We start from the raw sequence: 18,256 nt of genomic DNA on the forward strand, positions 1-18,256 counted from the left end.
GTCACTTGTTTTCTGGTCATTTATTACACTCAAATCAGTAATGTGTGAGGATGAGTGACGGCCTCTCTTCAGTCTCAATCAGATATTGTGAACAAACATTCCACTTCAGGCACAAAAAAAAAGCTGTTCAACACTGAACGATGTTACAGAAAAATTGCAGCAGGACATTTTTTAAAAAATAACATCATTTAATTTGAGGGTTCAGTCGATGCACCGCTGTGTGAAATGCACATTCAGTTAAAATAGAATATCAAGCTTGTCTTTGGTGTTTTGGATGTGGTTTTCTAATGTCCTCTTCCAATATTGGAAAGCACAGTCAGAGGGAGTTTTATTCTGTATTTGTATCTCCACAACTATTCATATCAGTCCAAAAACAGTGGGAAAAGATCTCCACAACACAGAAATCTTACTCTAGACATGTTATATACTAATGATGGTTTGATGACTGAGGTTTGCTGTTTTTGACTCTGTACATGCAGTGTTTCTTTTCTCTCCATTATTTTTCCTATACTAGAACTACATTTGATCTATGTGCCGAAAAAAAAGACTTTCCTAACCCAGGGTGGAAAACATGGGTATCAGCATATAATTTCTAATCCACAGGTGCAGTGATACTCAATTTATGGCCCACGATAGGGTGCTGTGTGGCCTGCTGACCTTGTTCAACTTTACAGTGAAAACCAATTTTTTAAACTGGGATTTTCTTTTGTACTTTGAATGTAAAAAATTTGTCAGAGTGCTTTTTAAAAAGCATAAAAATAGAGCTTATTCGATTAAAAAAAAAAGTGCCAGGGAGGATCCCTCTGACCCCTTGACAGACCCCCAGATGTTCTCAAATTGTAGAAACACCTAAACCTGGGCTGCGCTCAGCCCTGACAAAACATAGTAAAACATTTAAACAGAAATGGTGGTGTGTTGAACACCCTATTGTGTGACAGAGGCGTGCTGCCTTTCAGTACAGTAAAGTTTCATTTAATTCAATTCAAAGGGCCTTTACTGGCTTGGGAAAAGTTATGTTTACATTGCCACAGCAAGTGTGACATAAAAACAAAAACTGAATGTACAATAAATAAAAATATACCTATATTTGGCTTACATGCACATCCGTGCTGATTGGGTACGCCTCTGATGCACCCACCAAACAGGAGAAAACATAACCTCAAAGCCCGTCACACATCGTTTCACAGTGTTTCAAGAAAACATGTTCAAACCGTAGCAAGACCATGCACACCGTTGCAGATTGAATGTACCTCTGACCTTTGTGGGGCTGCTGTGAATGGATTTGCCTCTTGGCAAAGATGAGTGAGGACAGCAAATGTTGAAAGGTTGAGAACAGGCAATTCATTTAATGATACATATTATTAATGTTTGTCTGGCCCTGGGCCTTCTGTCATTTTTGCAAAAGTGGCAAAGCAAGTTGAGTATCTCTACACCAGTGTTACAGTGTAAAGGTCACTGGGATCAGTCAAATCAGTAGAGAACTGCATGAGGCCACAAAGTTGTCAGCGCCAGGCTGCATACTACTTAAATAATGCAGATGATCCTCTTAGTTTTTCAGCGCTGTGGGAAACTTCCCTGTTCAGGTTGCCAAAAGCTACAGATTTTTTTTGTTTTTGTTTTTTTGTAATCTAAACAGCACTCTAAAACACATATATTAACTTACCAAAGTAGCAAAATACATTTTCCTCTTCTTGCTCTTCAAAATAACATACAACATAAAATTAAGACTTTGCTGCATTTAACTCTGATGGCTTCCTTTGCCAGTCCTGCGTTCATCAGTCCAACCACTCCTTGTTTTGAAATAATGTTACATGGGTGTTTTGTGTAGTCCATATGACCAAAATCCATCCATGCTGTTGACCTCAGCACACACTTCCTGACATCCAGTGGATGGAGGGGCCCTTAAGAGGGCGCCAATCAGTGAGGGGGTGGGTGTGGGTAGGGACTTGTTTTTTTCTGTGGGGCTCTACAGGATGAAGGGGAGAATGGAGGAGCGCAGTGTCGGATAATCTCTGAACTCCTTTAAGTAGCTGCGGTGTTTGCCTTTGGCCCACACAGCCATCTGGATGAAGGCCACGAGAGTAAAGAAAGCCACAGGCACACACTGGGTCATCACTGTGAAGCCGATCCAGGAGCCCAGCTGTGAGCAAGAAGTTTACACACACACAAATGCATACAACACACACAAACACACACGGTGCATTGATGATACGTGTATAGGATGTAACCAGTAGATGGCAGCAATAACACATCTAATTTTGCAAGGATGAAATACTGTGCAAGCACTGTGTACTGTTGCTGCTGGGTGGCACAGATATGCACACATCAATTGCCTTGACTGTTTTAGTGCTGACATGTGGAGCATTACTTATTGCACAACATAATCAAATTTTGTGACCTGACTCTGACTCAAGTTCAAGTCATGTGACCAGAGTCCACAAGTCTGGTTCATATTGGCCATTAAAAGCCCCTTTCCTAATGCGCTTCCAAGCCAGTGAAGGGGGACAAAATCCACAATCCACATCACATTTTGTGAAAAAATGTATTTGGTGTGAGACTTCAGCAGTCTGAATGAGTCTAATCAAGTGCCAACGTTACAGCCTTTTCAATATAGCATGTCCATTTTGTGTTTTCTTTCTATTTCTAACAATAGTAATGGACTTACTGCTTACCTCATATGTGTAGTTTGGACAAGAGACCAGCCAAAACATCCATGTGAAGGGATTTTTTGTCGGGTAAGGAATCTTCTTGGTTTTTGAACCTAAGATGAGAGGTCAAAACAAATTGAACATTGTGTTGCCCTGTACTGTTGACTGCTTTTATTAAAAAAAATTAGACAACTTAATGCCTTGTCGAAAAATGCTCACCTGGTTGTTTAAGGTTACGAAGGGCAACGTGGATGGAAAAATTCCCCACCTGACAGAACTACAGGAACAAAAACATGTAAAGATGATTGCGTAAAAAAACAATAGATGTTGTGTTTAATGTCTAGAAGAATTGTTCTCCAAGACAGACAGATTTCAAACTTACCAAGAAAATGTAAAGTCCTGTGTTAATCTGCTGTTGCCCGTAATCTGTCGATGTGTCACAGAAAAAAAGATTAAAGTGGCAGTCAACCTCGACTGATGAGTTAAGTAAGAACTGCAGTGGTCAGCACTTACAGGGTGTGGTGTACAGAGGGTGGTTAATGTAGTACGCCATCCAAGCTGCAGTGCACCAGTAATAGCCACAGTTCTGGAATAGAGGGAGAGACTATAATAAGTCATACTGTCAAGATAAGGCTCCACGTACGTTTGGTTCAGATTACTGAAAGAGGAAAAAAAACACAGCACAAAATAATAATAAACCCAATATCACAGTCAAAATTATGCAGCTCACGCACCTTAAATATGTTTCTGAGAGGCATGGTGCCGTGGGAGATACGATGGACAAACATTGTCTCCAGAATCCTCTTGATGTAGTGGAAGGAGTGACACATGCATGCCAAGCTTCAACAGGACACACAGACACACACAAACACATACACAAACGTTTACACGTTTAGCTGCGATTAATCCATTGGCTCACTGTGGTCCATTACACTTGGCCCTGACTCAATGTCACCATAGCAATATGCTTCACTCATGTTTGTCATGTTGAGAGGGGGCATCTGTGCAAAGCCTGGGATTATTTGATTACACTGCAGCAACATCGCGACAGATCCCCGAAAACATAGCTGACACTCACTGTACGACCCAGTGTTTGCTGCTGGTGAAGTCGTATTTTGGAGAGTAGATGAAGGGAAGGTGGAAGTAGAACATTAAGTAGATGATCAGTGGGCCGACACACTCTGACAGGAACACCTGAAGTGAGCAAAGAAAAACACAGTTTCTTAAAATGTCTTAAATTCAATAATATGCCTTAGAAGTCATTAGACAGATAAAATGTTTGTGGCAATTAAAACCTTGCCATTTCAACTTTATTTATTTTATGCATCTTTTAGTTTTTTTCTGTGAAATTTAGCTAAAGGAACAGTGTAAATGATTTAATGACATCCAACGGGGAGAATTACAGATTGCAAGCAGAAACTTTTCCCAAGTACCAAGTGTGAACTCCTCGTTAGAGGTTCTTCATTGTTAAGGAGTTTTTACCAGGAGCCCAATTATCAGCAGAGGTCTCTTTCTCTCCAAAATAAACAGAACTGGTGATTAAAAATGGCAAAAACACTCAATACAGCAGTTTCATGTCACAGCACACTATCTTTTTTGGCTGTCCTTCGTGGCTGTCAGGCATGGTGGGTTGGGTTGACCCACGGTTAGGACCTGTGAGTCTGAAAGAGGGCGGGCGGAAATAATTAAGAGAGACAATTCAGACCAGGTGTGGAGCTCCCAGTTGAGAAGAGATGTTTTACTGAATGCTCAAAGGAAGAGGAATGGTGGAGTTTCCTTTTTCTCCCCATTAAGTTTTGTTTCTGTTGTTGTCTGTGTGTTTAATTTCTACAAATGAGTGCTAAGGTAAAGTAACATTGGATCAGTGAGAGCAAGCTGCCAGAGTCTTGTTTTTCGGACACTGCTCAGGAGCTGCTAAGTGCAGTAGCTGATGGCAAAACACAAAAACTCAAATGGCCATTTCTAGAGCCAGTGTTTGGTTTGTCCATTTCAGACTACTACAGAAGCATGGCAGTGCAACATGGTAGACTCTGTGGATGACGACCCGCTCCCCTGATGTAAAGGGCTCATTCTGAGGTAACAAAAGCACTTTGATTCTTATTTTCATGTGATTATACGCTAAAGAAAAAATATTTCTCACATTACATTCAATTTATTCCAGTATATCCCCCTAAATCCTACACACTGCACCTTTAAGCTCATTTTTGTGTATGTTTCTGATGTCATAAAACTTAAAGCCTACCACCAATATACAAGAAGTCTTTTTATTTTATTGTTGCACATACCTTTTTCAGCAAAAATAACATCACTCACTCTAATATCCATATATCTGCGTCAAACCTACCTCTGCATGGGGCCACATCAAAACTTACTTTCATAGTTACCTGCAATGCATTTAAAGGAAGACTAAGAAACTTATCTTAAAAAGTAAGTAAAAAGTAAGTTTCTGATATCTTGAAACACCATGTTTTTGTCCTGCAACCACAAGTGCAAAACATTTTAAAAAACCAGCATAAAACACACCAGTCATGAATAAATCCATGAGCAACTTTACAATTAACAGCTTGAACAATTAACTCCTCTTATGGAAGTGGAATTAAAATATTTTCTCCCTGCTAGATCAGCACTTTGTCAGTCTAAACCACATCAGTACGACTCTAGTTTCTCTGACAATCCATATATTAAAGCCATCTTAAAACAAAACAGACTATCTCATCGTACAACCATCCAGCGTAGCAATAATAGTATTCAACATGTGCCCATGGAGCAAATGAGACGCTAAGGCAGGTTGTAATACCAGCTTTCCACAAATGATATGATCAAGCACAGCAGCACAGCTGACGGTGAAACTGATCCCTGAATCAGCACCTTCAGCAGAGCCCTGGCTCAGCAGGCCTGACCAAAAGCTACTGGTGATCTCTGCTGGGGCACTGCACCCACAGTGGCATCGCTCCGCAGCCTGGCAGGGCGCAGGGGGGATGTGTCAGGGCTGGTAAGGACAGGGAATTTTGAGACGGGGTAGGCATGGGTGAGTAAAGAGGCGCAGTGAAAGGCAAGTGAGAGGTCAGGGGGATAAACACCCTTGGGAGAAATTGGGCCGTGAGATTAAATGTCCTCGGACAGAGGACAGGCAGCGCAGGAGGAGGTGAGAGAAAAACGAACCACGGCAAAGCACCTCTATCTGTCACTGTGGGGCTGATATTTATATTCAAGAGTTACTGAGTGGGTGAGAGAGTGTGTGTTTATATTTAAAGGACAAGAATCTTAAAAGGCCATACCAGCAGTTTTGCATGTTTCAGCCTATTAAGTATAAATGGTGTGTAGTTTGTAGGCCGTTATGAATAGCAAAGCCTCTTTTCCTGATAGTCAGCTGATGAACGACGGTGCAGTCATGAGCGACACGTAAATAATCATATCCAGAGGACAAGCGCGCAACATTAGACTTCATAAAGACCATGTTAATTCCATCATTACTTGCATTCATGCTGGAGCATCCTTGAAGACAGCAACACCCGAGACTTTTTCAAAGCTAGGTTAAAAATGACCTTTTTGTCCCCCTGCCTCTGTGGCTGGTGAATTCGAAAATTTACCAACCATTTAAAAGAGTACCATTGTTGTTTGGCTGGTATACATTAACCAAATCTAGCAGCTACTTGCATATTTTACCATATTTTGGCTGATGGCTTGTGTTAATTTACAACCCTACTTCAATCTTGACACCTTCATTTTTATTACTGGAAATAGAAGGTGGAAATTTACTTAAAATAGCTTATACATAGTAACACAAAGCATGCCTTCCAATAATCAGCTAAAACATGCAACACCTCTGTATGATCCTACAGACTGTGTGTCTGTGCACGTGTGGACTCACGGTTCCCCATGTGAGCTGGGGTCCTAGGTCAGTGAAGTAAAAGCTGGCCGTGGTTCCCACGGGAAGTGTCTGCAGAACATCCTCATCCCTGAGACACTTGGCCTCTGAGAAACATGACAGCCGACAACATTAATCTTTTCACAACACCTGTCAACAAACTGAGTTGGGTATATGCTGAATTTATTGTAAAAAGCAGAATGTACTTGGATCCAAACGCAAGGATTGTCTGGCTGGATACCACTTTGGATCTGTTGACATGGAGAGGAACTTTACATTTAGCATGCTTGAGAAATTATTAAAAATTAGGATAGGAATGAACAGAAAATAAAAATTTGTTTTTCTTAAACTTTCTCACATGATTTGTGAAACAAAGCTTTAATATCCAAAATAGTGGCAGTTGGCTCCACCTGCAATCAAAATGTGAAAAAAAACATATTTAAGACATTATCGGCAACATTAGTGTGCAGACTGCTGGTCAGTTCACAAGACATTGTGTACTAAAAATACAAAACTGTCTGCGTTGATGTTTTTACTGAAGAAGTTTACATTTGTTTAGGAATTTGTCAGACTTGTATTTTGCCATTTTCATAACAAATATGACCCTTCATGTTTAGTGACATGACCCTGCACATTTATACAAGCTTCTAATCATATGTGCCTGCCTGCCTGTTGGCCCAGTGCAGCACAGGCATGCGCTGTAGCTGGAACAGAAAATTCCTGTCAGCCGAAGAGGGAATTCTCACCTCCTAACTGCAGCCCTCGCTCAATAGAAATGTAATGGCTGCACTTGACTGGGCCTCCTGTGAAGTAGATGATTATCTGTAAAATTACCCGTCTGTTCACAGTAATGACCCTGTGGTTCTTGAGCAAAAACAAACATGTTTTCTTTGACTTCACTGCAAAGTGATCTCAGCCTCTGTGCTAATTTTAGGACAGACATGTTTTAATTATGAATCTATATAAGGGACGTATTGATAATAAAATCTATGGCATGCAAATTCTTAAGCACTCTTTGCGTTTTTTGTATACGACTTAAAGCCGTGATAGGTAGTTTAATTTTGGTGTTGTTGGGCAAAAATTCCATTATAACCTTTGAGCATATTGTAATACAAGGGGTATAAGAGAACACTAGACTTATGCACCTCAGCTTGGCTGTTTTTTCAGGCTTTCGAAAATCTCGCTCATGACAGCCGACTTTGGCCAATCATTCAGAGAGAACAGCTGTCAATCACAGCTTATGAACTGCAGAAAAACTGTCAAGCTAGGTAGCTCTGATTGCATATGAATCAAACACTGTTACTGCATTGCCTAGTTCTCACCTCAAATGTTTTCAGAAACATATTTTAGTGTACTGTTTAGCTGTACTGGGGCGGTAAGTGGTAGAGCAAGTCTTCACTAATCAAAAGGTTGGCAGTTCATCCCTCTCTCCTTCAGTCTGCATGTCAAAATATCCTTGGGCAAGATACTGAACCCCAAATTGCTCCCTATGGTTGTTCCATCAGTGCATGAGTGTGTTTGCATGTTTAATTCTCAGTGGCAGGCGACACCTTGTATAGCAGCCTCAGCCACCAGTGTGTGAATGTGTGTGTTTATGGGTGAATGTGACATGTAGTGTGAAAGTGCTTTGAGTTGTGGAATAACTAGAAAAGATGTCCACCTGCTCTGGTCTGTTCCTCGCCACCTAGTATTTGAATGAGCATATGAATGAGTATGTCTGTTATCTTTATGTATGCCTACTGATAACTTTTTGGGTATGTGGGACTTTCATTATATTTGTCTGTCTCTGTCTGTATGTATGTTCTGATTGGTTGTTCTGTGATTCTTGCAAATGCCTTAGAAGCACAATGAGGAGGCAGAAGAACATATAACCTTATATAAAACCGTGGTTCCTAACTGGTGGGTCGCGATCCAAAAGTAGGTCGTAGGTCCATTCTGAAATGGTCATTGCCGAACATGTTTGTAAAAACAAACCCCTTTTGAATATCTGTCGCAGGGCTTTTATTTTGAAGTGTTGTGTCCTCCTGTTCAACAACTATTTGATTGCCTTGTTCTTGGTGTTATTTGGCAGGTTGACATGCTGTTTCTTTGCAGTGTTTTTATGTCACTGGTCTTGAAGCAGTTATATGCTCTTTTTGGGTAGCACTGCAATATATTTTCCAAGTTTTAATCAATTGCATTTTTATTCTTTATACATGTTTTATTCCATTATGTCCTAAGCTGACGTGTTGTATACATTTTATAAAATTAAAGTAAATATATGGTAATTTATCTCATGTGTGGACCATGAACTAATGACTATGGTCAAAATCTGGACCCCTGTGGCTGGACCAGTTTGGAACCACTGATATAAAACAACTTTTTCTGTCATATTTGCTAAAAGAAGTTACCCACTATAGCTTTAAGTGTCTGTGTTTGTCATGCACTAGCAAGAGCAAGTGCTTTCCGTTCTCGAAAATCATTATGGTCAGTATAAAGGGCGACTGTAATCAGAAACCCTTCACCATCCAAACACTCACCTTGTCCAGCAGCAGCAGTTTCTCTTTAGTCTTCAAATCTACGATCTCCACCTCAAAGTAAACAATCCTTTTGGCCTTTTTGGGGGGTTTCGGTTTTGGCCTTGCTGTAGTCTTTTTTTCAACTTCGGCTCCGGGCTCTTTCTTTGCCTCTAAAGCGAGTACATCCATGATACTTTTTAATCCAAAATCTCAGTAGTTTGGTCAAGTAATCTGTCCAATTACACTCTTCTGCTGCTATGGGAAGCAGCTCCCTGTAACGTAACTGTCAATCCAGCTCAAGTGTGTCTTCTTTGGTGTCTTTTGGACTCTCTGAATAGCCCTCCACCTCCAGAGGAAGTATGTGAGACCATAAACTCTTCTCCCAGATGGAGTATGAGAGAGTGGAGGCAAAGCAAGCAGGGAAAAGAGTGAGATAAGTGGAAAGAGAGCTGGTTCCGATAACATGAAGTTGACTTGCTCCTCACCTGAATAGCAGCCTCTTCATGATCCACAGCCCCCCTTCATGCTACAAAACGCACTGAAGACGAAACCGGAGAGCCCGAAGACATAATCCATAGTGCGCCATTTGCAAGGCTAAATATAAGTCTCCTGATTTGCTCTGCACTAGCTTGGTAACCTTGGGCAGCCACATACAGCCAGTGACAGATGCCAATGTGCTCTCATTAGTCCTATAAGACGCATCTCCTGTCTGCTCTGCTCCTTGCTTAGTTACACAGTGACGGGTCCCATTAAAAGCCTGATCCATGGGATGGAAGACCTCCACATGCCAACACTCACCCCTTCCCCCCCAGGACCACCTGTGTGGCTGGTATTCTTATTCTTTCTGACCTCTGTGACAACGACAGACAGGTTTATTTCAGTGTGGTTCAAGGTTTGTGTGCGGAACATCGTTTTCTAAAATACTTCAAGGAAGTTTGTGGTGGGAGGAGAGGGCGAAGAAAACGCTGATTGGGAGAAGATCAAAGATGCCTTTCGTTGCGCAGGGTCAACCGATCATCAAACACAGCCAACTGCATATCTATATTCTGTTGTCTATTTATAACCAGCAGGAGCAGTCAAAGCCAGCAGCAAGCGGTGGTATCACTGTTTGCATTCCAAGATCATTTTGAGTTTTGTATTGAAAAAATCCCTGTTCCTTTATTTACACTGATGATCTGAAAGATAAGAATGTAAGGGAAAAAATAATCTCAATCATAATGCTGAGCACTTCTATTTAAAAAGTGGTGACACTTGTATCTGACGTGGGAGGAATGCTGTGACATGGGACTCCACAGGATCACTTATCCCCTGGGTGTCAGTCATTTTTACTCTCTTGTAGATACATTGCCACATTCATGTTCTTCAAATACAGCCCCTTATTCCCAATGTAATTGAAGATTCGATATTGGAAGAAGATGGGTAGACTGGTTGGCAATTATTACCCTTTATAAAATAAATAACTGGTATATAACACGGTAATAATAACCGTGTAGCATGTGTCAACCAAACCCATACAAATGCACACCATGACTTTCATCACAAATCATCTGACTTAAGAAAACATTTGTGTATGTTAAAACATATTTATTTATAGCGGAGACTTTATTATTTCATTTGCTGCTGGTTTGAATATTAAAATATAATATATAACAAAGAACAGCGAAGTGAAGGGTGTGCCAACCTACTTCGATATCCCCTAATGTATGAAAGTTTGGATTAATGTTTGCAAATTAATGATATGATCTATTTAATTTGTTTGTTTGTTTTTGTGGCATTCAATGAGGATAAAACAACTTCATTTTAACCAAGCATTGGTTTTCCCTTCTATGATCTGCAGCTAATGTACAGGAACAGCAACAGTTCTCAATAGTCCTGCAAAAGTTAAAATTACAATAGTAAGCTTTTTGATTTCTATCTAAACTGAGTCACAAGGCTTTTGAACCATTTTACTATATGCACACTGTGGAGTCTGTTCAGATTAAAGAGAGGATAACTGATGCCAAACTGCCAACCCTCCAGTACTCCAGGCTGGGTAAATCACAGCAAACCCCTCACACTCTAACTTGAATTTGACTAGCCCCCTCTGGTGGGCGCTACAGACCACTTAACAACCAGTACAACCAGACAACAACAAGACAAGGAGTTTCCTCCTGTAAACCAACACACCCATGTACAGTTAATTGCAGCCACCTCACTGCACTTTCAAATTATTAATACACACTGACATTTACATGCGCATGAAATCTCTTTACTCAGCAGATTGTTCATTTCCATTAGCAGGTTTGCATGATCGACCTGTGTATGAGCCATGCAATATTTATTCCAGTTCAACTTGAACTGCATGCACTCTTGTGTAATTGTGTACATGCACCACTTCACAGGCTTATAAACACTGTATGAGTGTTGTCTTTTTCTGTGTAAATATATATCTTTAAGCATTATCACACGAGAGGGATTTATGTTGTGCTCGTATATCATCATGGCTGTGATTCAGTCGTAGGCACTCCTGACATTTCTATCGGTGGGGAAGCCAGCAGGCAGGACTGTGATGGAGCTCCAGTCTGATGTTGTCCCAAAAACTGCAGAAAATGTCAGAGTTTTGTGCACCAGAGACAACGGTTTTTGCTACAAGGGCTCTTTGCTCTGAATCACAGCCATGGTGATATACGAGCACAAGTGATATTGCTTAAATATATACTGTCTTTTCATAAAGAGACGGTAACCAAGCTTACCAACAGGTCACACCAAAAATATCCTTTTTGGAATTACTGTTATGATGTGAAAAGCAGTAGGTCCCCAGGTATTTTCCACAGTATCTATTCGGACATTGACTCAGAAAAGTTTGGACACCTCTGGCCTCCAGTTTGCTGAGTGACGCCCCTGGTCATTCGGACAGCAAAGGCAGCACCTGCGCATGCGTACTAAAATGACTAGGGGGAGGCAACGGCTAATGCAAAAAGCAAATATTTTATTTCACTAATCAAACAAACAAGACCAGTTTCATTCTGACGTGCTGCTGCTAAATGTTTGTGCTTTAGTGTATTAAATTAAAGCCAGATGTGTCCGCTTCTTGACGTCTACAGCGGTTCGAGCGGAAGCGGAAGTTGTTGGCAGTGAGTGCTCTTGGCTTGGCTGTGATGCTCTGATGATACACATCAGCAGCAGCTTTTTCCAGAAGTTTCCTCGCAGCGGGTTTACAGCACGGCGGCCACAGACGGACACTATCGTGAAAACACCTTGTTTTGTGTCGTTCAGTTGAAGTTAAGTGACATTTGTCACCTTGTCTCCGTGAAGAGTAGAAAGTTGTCCACACACTGCGACAACTGAGGGAAGCTAACCTTGACAGTTAGCTAGCCAGCTATCCTCCGCAGCAGTGACAGCTGCGGCGGCGACCGTGCCCGTTAAACCGGCGGCCCACCAACCACCGTACACGCTGGGTGTGTTGTTTACACTATCAAGAAACTGAATTACTTGCGCTTACAATGTTTTTATGAAGTGGGAGAAGAAGTGATCGGTTATTGTCATGGGTAAAGATTACTATAACGTGCTCGGAATAGCCAAAGGTGCCACCGAAGATGAGATAAAGAAGGCGTACAGAAAACAGGCCCTGCGCTACCATCCCGACAAGAACAAGTCTCCCGGAGCTGAAGACAAATTCAAGGAGATTGCTGAAGCGTATGATGTCCTCAGTGATGCCAAGAAAAGGGACATATATGATCGCTTTGGAGAAGAAGGTAACTCCCCACAAGACGCATGTGGTTTTGTAGCAGCAACTACTTTATCATAAAATTGGTGATGCTATAATCTTTAGCAAACCATGCATTTGCACTTTCTGAGTCTGTCAGATGTAAGTGGTGCATTGATGCATCCTCCTAATCGCTCATTGCTGTTTCTGGCATATTTCTACATCGGTAACTAGACAATGAAGTGGTGTGTGCGTGTACAATAGCTGGAGAACCTGCTGGAAACAACGAGTTTTTGCCTGTCCTGTCCTCCTGCCTTTCACTGGAATGATAATTCTGGTTTAACCAGCTCAAAAGTGTAGTAAGTTTGTGCTTTAGGCAGAGACAGAGATCTGACCTTTAGATGGTAAACTAAAACACACTGACTAAAGGTATACAAGATTTTTTTTTATTTTATTCCCAGCGGCATGATCATTACTCGTCAGACAATTGAAGACTATTTTCTGTAGTCTATTGACTGTTGTTACAATACAACATAGTTGTAATTTTAAACATTTTGCGATGTGCTAATTATTGTGCTAACATCATTTTCAATATATTGGGATTCACAGTAAACTATAACTGATGTTCCAAGGTAAAACATTATCAGCATCTGTTGTATTTAACACACCAAAGTGTCTCACTTCAGTCATTTTTAATGCAGAAAATTGTATCCAGTGGACTGAAAAAGAAATATTTTTTACTATTCCAGTAGGCTACTAAAAGTTTAATTTGTATTTGCAATATTGATAATTTATATAATAGAAGAAAATCGATTATTGGCATCTGTGCATCAATGTGATGTTGCCAAACAGAATATCGCAATACTATACTGGATTGATTATTTTTCCCCTAATAGGTGAGCACAGTAATATTACATTTGTTGAGTTCTAACATGAAACCAACAATATTTTGGTATTTTTACTCAAATGAAGACAAACTGAATATAAAAATTACAATCAGTTGAATTAATGTCAATTATATAACCTAACTGTTGTGACACAATTCACTTTTCTCCACTGTCAGCTCATTTTTGCAATGGTACTTACAAAGTACGCTTTGATTGGTATATTTGCAAAGGCTTCAGTAGTGATGATAATTCTCTTTTTGCAGACACTTTTCTGACCGATACTGTGTTTTTGACGGTCAATATGTATGATTTAGGGGCATCTATCAGCAGAACTGGCTTAATCCACAGCTGTGTTTTTATTAGTATATAATAGGGTTGCAGCGATGCACAGGTTTCGATAAATATCATAGTACGCAAATTAACGTTGAACAAACAGTCCTCTTTTGCTCATCTACAGTTTTTTGGGGAAAAATGCAATCGCACAGAGAATCTCTTATGTATTTAAATTATTTTCAAAAGAGTGGGGCCTATTTACACATACTTACATTTTTAAAAATAGTTTAAAGTTTCAATTATAGTTATAAAGCACTTGCAGCAACCTTCGGTTTTCATTATTTTAAGGGTCATTGTTACAGATAATAATAATAATAATTGTGTAATTCTGTATACCATCATTGCTGTTATTTTCTGAGATGTTATCATTCTGTAAAAATCTCTCACTGTTGCAATGCTTGTTTATAATCACATGAGTATAATAATCGCTGTGTTGTAGTGATCTTAGAATGAGCTGTATCTACATAATGAGCGGGTCCTCATCGTGGAGTCTGCCATGTTGTTTTTACTGTAGCTCAGAACAGACAAATCAAATTCTGAATCTTAATACAGTTATTTCGTGCTCTTGCATTTTAATGCCAGCCACCGTAGACGTCATTGCTAGACATCTCTAAATCTGACACACTGGACATTCAGCAATTTAAAACCAATTTCCACTTCTTCTTCCTCTTTAGGACTGAAGGGTTCAGCAGGTGGTGGTGGAGGTGGAGGAGGAGGACACAGCGGTCAAACCTACAACTACACCTTCCATGGAGACCCTCACGCAATGTTCGCCGAGTTCTTCGGTGGCCGCAGCCCTTTTGATCATTTCTTCTCCCAAAACGGGGAGGATGACATGGACATCAATGATCCCTTTGCGCCATTTGGCATGGGAAGACTGGGTGGAATGGGTGGGTTTCACAGGTCCTTTAAATCCCACCTGGGAGTCCCCCACAGACCGCATGAGAAAAAGAAGGACCCGCCGGTGATGCACGAGCTGAAGGTGAGCCTCGAGGAGGTCTTCACAGGCTGCACCAAAAAGATGAAGATTTCCCGCAAGAGACTGAACCCGGACGGCTGCACCATGCGTAACGAAGACAAGATTTTAACAGTCGACATCAAGCGTGGCTGGAAAGAAGGGACGAAAATCACCTTTCCTAAGGAGGGGGATGAAACTCCGAGCAACATTCCTGCGGACATGGTGTTTATAGTTAAAGATAAACCCCACCCGGTGTTCAAAAGAGAGGGCTCAGATATAATCTACCCTGCAAAAATATCCCTGAGAGAAGTAAGTTAAGACTGATTTTATTTTTCTAGGGATGTCCTGATCAAGTTTTTTTTTTTGCCCCCTATCCGAGTCAGTTAATAATGAGTATCTGCTGATACCAAATCCCATTCTGATTGTATTAACCTGAATAATACAGCTGCACAATGCAAACTTCAAGTACTTTTAAGTTGTTCAAATCAGTCCATTGTATATGATTAAAAGTTTAATAGCTCGCAATGGAAGAAAAAATATCTGCATTCAAACAGTCCTTAAGTTTTTTTTAATTTATTTTATTTTTACAAAAATAACAAATTAAAGAGATTCTTTACATGACTCTTATTCACAAATCCACTTAGTGCAGCATTTACACAGTAGTCTTATTGCTTAATTTTAACATTCCCAGTCACAACTAATACAATTTTGTCACAATGCCTTTTTATTAAAGCATTATAGTAAAACTAATTCACTGAAAATGAACAAAAATTTCAGTTCCACCTAAAGTGGTGTAGTTACTTAAGTTAAACAAGAAAAAATTCAATTTCTACTCATTGGAGTAACAGCATTACAATTAAACCAGAATTTCCACTGAAAATCGTTTTCTCTGTTTACGACAACTGTGTGACTGCAGATGTAAACAAAGGACTGGGCGGGGTTCATGCTCAAAATAACTGATCCAGTTCATTAAAAAACTGCATTAATCAGGCCTGAAACTGATTCCTCCAATCCGGACGGGATACCCCTATATTTTTCATTTTAATAAGCAAGAAATGATTGCTTGTTCCAATAATACTTTGATTAAAATGCTAATTATCATTCTTTCTCCAATTTTGTCTCTCCAGGCGCTGTGTGGATGCACAGTCAACGCCCCGACATTAGACGGCCGGACCATCACTGTGACCTCGAGAGACATTGTCAAGCCTGGAATGAAAAAGCGCATTGCAGGAGAGGGGCTCCCTCTATCCAAGTGCCCTGAGAAGAGGGGCGACATGATCCTGGACTTTACAGTGAAGTTCCCTGACAAACTGAGCCAAAGCACACGAGATGCACTCAAGCAGATCCTGCCACCATGACTTGAAATGTGTTCCCTGAAAAATCTAACAAGTTAACATTTCCAGCCACACACTCTCCTGTGCGTTTAAGCCTGGACGAATGAGGCTCAGGGCAGATCACCAAATCCATATTCTTACCCAGCATCTAGTCAGTTTAATGAAGGGAGACAGAGCAGCTGACTTTATGTTTTATGTGCACATTAAGCTGAGTAACAGTGTTAAGTAACAGGCTTCAAGAAGGAAAAGCAAATAGGTGGAAGTATATCGTTTGTATACGCTGTAGATAATGAAAGGTGTCAGGTGATAGGTTTTGGTTTGGCTACAAAAAAGAGAGCTAGAGTGTTTATCAGTTGACACTTAAAAGTGTTACGATTAGTGTTTATTGTCTCCCCCAGCAGAAATTTGTCGTGGACATAAGAGAGAGCACAGGCGACACGGCCACATACATATACGGTCAATCTACAATGAACACACAGTGTTTTATTTATTTCTCATTCTACGGTGCGGTTTTACCTACATTTCTCAACAGGACATGATTTTTGGTTTAGGCTTAAATACAGTGTGAATCATGAGAGGTGAAAACATCGGATGTGATCCTCGTTATTAGCACCAGTACTGACTGTATGAAGCAGACGGCCAGATGTTACAGATCAATGTTATAAAATACACTTTTTGTGTCTATGTCAATATGTCAGTTGTCAACAGTAATAGTCACAGCAGGCCGCCAGTTTTTTGGGCCGCACTCCAATAACGGACTAGGAGAATATAATTAAAACATGCACATGCCTTAAAAAAAATTATGATGTAGGGATATCTCCAGTTATGATTTAGCAGAGATATGAAGTTACAGTTATGTAACCTCCAGATTTTTAATTTAGGAAAGAGAGAGCACTGATCAGTACTTTGCATTGTCAGATTTCTAAGTTTAGATATCAAATTTATATTGGGAGAGAATAAAAAGTATTGGTGTTTAACGCACCACACCTTGCAAAATGTTTACCTTTCCAATACCTTATTTGTCTGGGAGTGCACCGCTTATTGTATGTAAAATATCTTTTGGAAGACTTTTGTGCCAAATAATTGTCCCTATGTAATTATAAAATGTGTGTGTGTCTATAAGTACGTTGAGAGCATGTGTGTATCCTGTCACGTGTGAACAAACTCCCAAAAAGTATTTACTGCAATTGTACCATTTGAAGATGCTAAACATACAGTATGTGTGATATTTCAGTTCTTTATCACTCTTTAAGGCTCTTAAAGTCTTAAAGCCAGTGAGTCTTTTCTGTTTTTTTTTTTTTTTACCAAACTTGGTATTAGTTTGGTCCCGGCTAAATATTGCATATAATGTTAAAAGAAGTTTTAACTTCCCGACATAAGGCCTGCAGAATATATTTTTGTTTTGTGTTCAAGTTTGTACGTGAAAGTTCTCACTTCAAGATGTACAGCATCTGGAATAATGTTTCACATTCAGCTCTGTGCACCTTTGACTGATGTTTGTGAATCAGTTGGTTCATTTTCACATTTGAGTTATTTTTGGTGTTTACTGCTCCTGCTGGAGTTTTAAGTTCCTAACATGTGGTTTAACATGAATGTAGAGATGTGTAATCTCTGTAATGTGTAACTTTTTTTGTTTTAAAATAGGACATTTGTTTTTATGGCATTTTCCTTTTTAAAGGGGAAAAAAGTGTAAGCATTATTTTGTTTTACCTCCTGTTAATGTTTTGAAATTCCTCAGGTTGCAATTTAAGATTTTTTTGATTATTAACCAGGGTTAGGGATAGGGGTTAACTCTTACCGACTTGATAATAGGATGGACATTTTTAACAGATCCTTACTATGCTGTGATGATTTGCATTTACACACGAAAGAGACTGGCAAATATCTAATCAGTTATGGCCTACGTGTTTTAGTTATTGAGGACATTTTATCAATTAAAGCATTGCAAGCAAATTTCATGGTTGCCTTTAATGTTTTGTGAAAATATTTGACAAGATTTAAGAAAAGTTTTTAGTTTTTCAGAATATTTCTGCAGTATTTTTACA

The 18,256-nt window shown here is 39.9% G+C and overlaps 2 protein-coding genes across 3 annotated transcripts; one reads left to right on the forward strand and one right to left on the reverse strand.

The window, feature by feature from the left end:
* Nucleotide 1: 1 nt before the first annotated feature.
* On the reverse strand, nt 2–9,866 carry tecra (trans-2,3-enoyl-CoA reductase a). Of its 2 annotated transcripts, XM_088069081.1 has the most exons (12): nt 9,500–9,866; nt 9,036–9,390; nt 6,875–6,926; nt 6,723–6,767; nt 6,520–6,623; nt 3,727–3,842; nt 3,383–3,488; nt 3,162–3,234; nt 3,031–3,074; nt 2,868–2,925; nt 2,673–2,761; nt 2–2,140 (listed from the first exon to the last, which is right to left on the reverse strand). In XM_088069081.1, the coding sequence occupies exons 2-12, from the start codon at nt 9,201–9,203 to the stop codon at nt 1,967–1,969; spliced, it is 1,029 nt and encodes a 342-aa protein (XP_087925207.1). In that variant the 5' UTR covers nt 9,204–9,390; nt 9,500–9,866; the 3' UTR covers nt 2–1,966. The 2 variants fall into 2 exon arrangements, with proteins under 2 accessions (XP_087925207.1, XP_042360569.1); XM_042504635.2 differs by having other exon boundaries at nt 9,036–9,866.
* A 2,246-nt stretch (nt 9,867–12,112) lies between these two features.
* dnajb1a (DnaJ heat shock protein family (Hsp40) member B1a) lies at nt 12,113–18,164 on the forward strand. Its single transcript, XM_042504634.2, has 3 exons — nt 12,113–12,748; nt 14,594–15,186; nt 16,005–18,164. Exons 1-3 carry the CDS (start codon nt 12,538–12,540, stop codon nt 16,233–16,235), a joined length of 1,035 nt encoding a protein of 344 aa, XP_042360568.1. The 5' UTR covers nt 12,113–12,537; the 3' UTR covers nt 16,236–18,164.
* Nucleotides 18,165–18,256: the final 92 nt, after the last annotated feature.

The sequence above is a fragment of the Plectropomus leopardus genome, chromosome 18 (assembly GCF_026936395.1).
Source record: "Plectropomus leopardus strain MGB_pleo_1.0 chromosome 18, ASM2693639v1, whole genome shotgun sequence".
Taxonomy (NCBI): Eukaryota; Metazoa; Chordata; class Actinopteri; order Perciformes; family Serranidae; genus Plectropomus; species Plectropomus leopardus.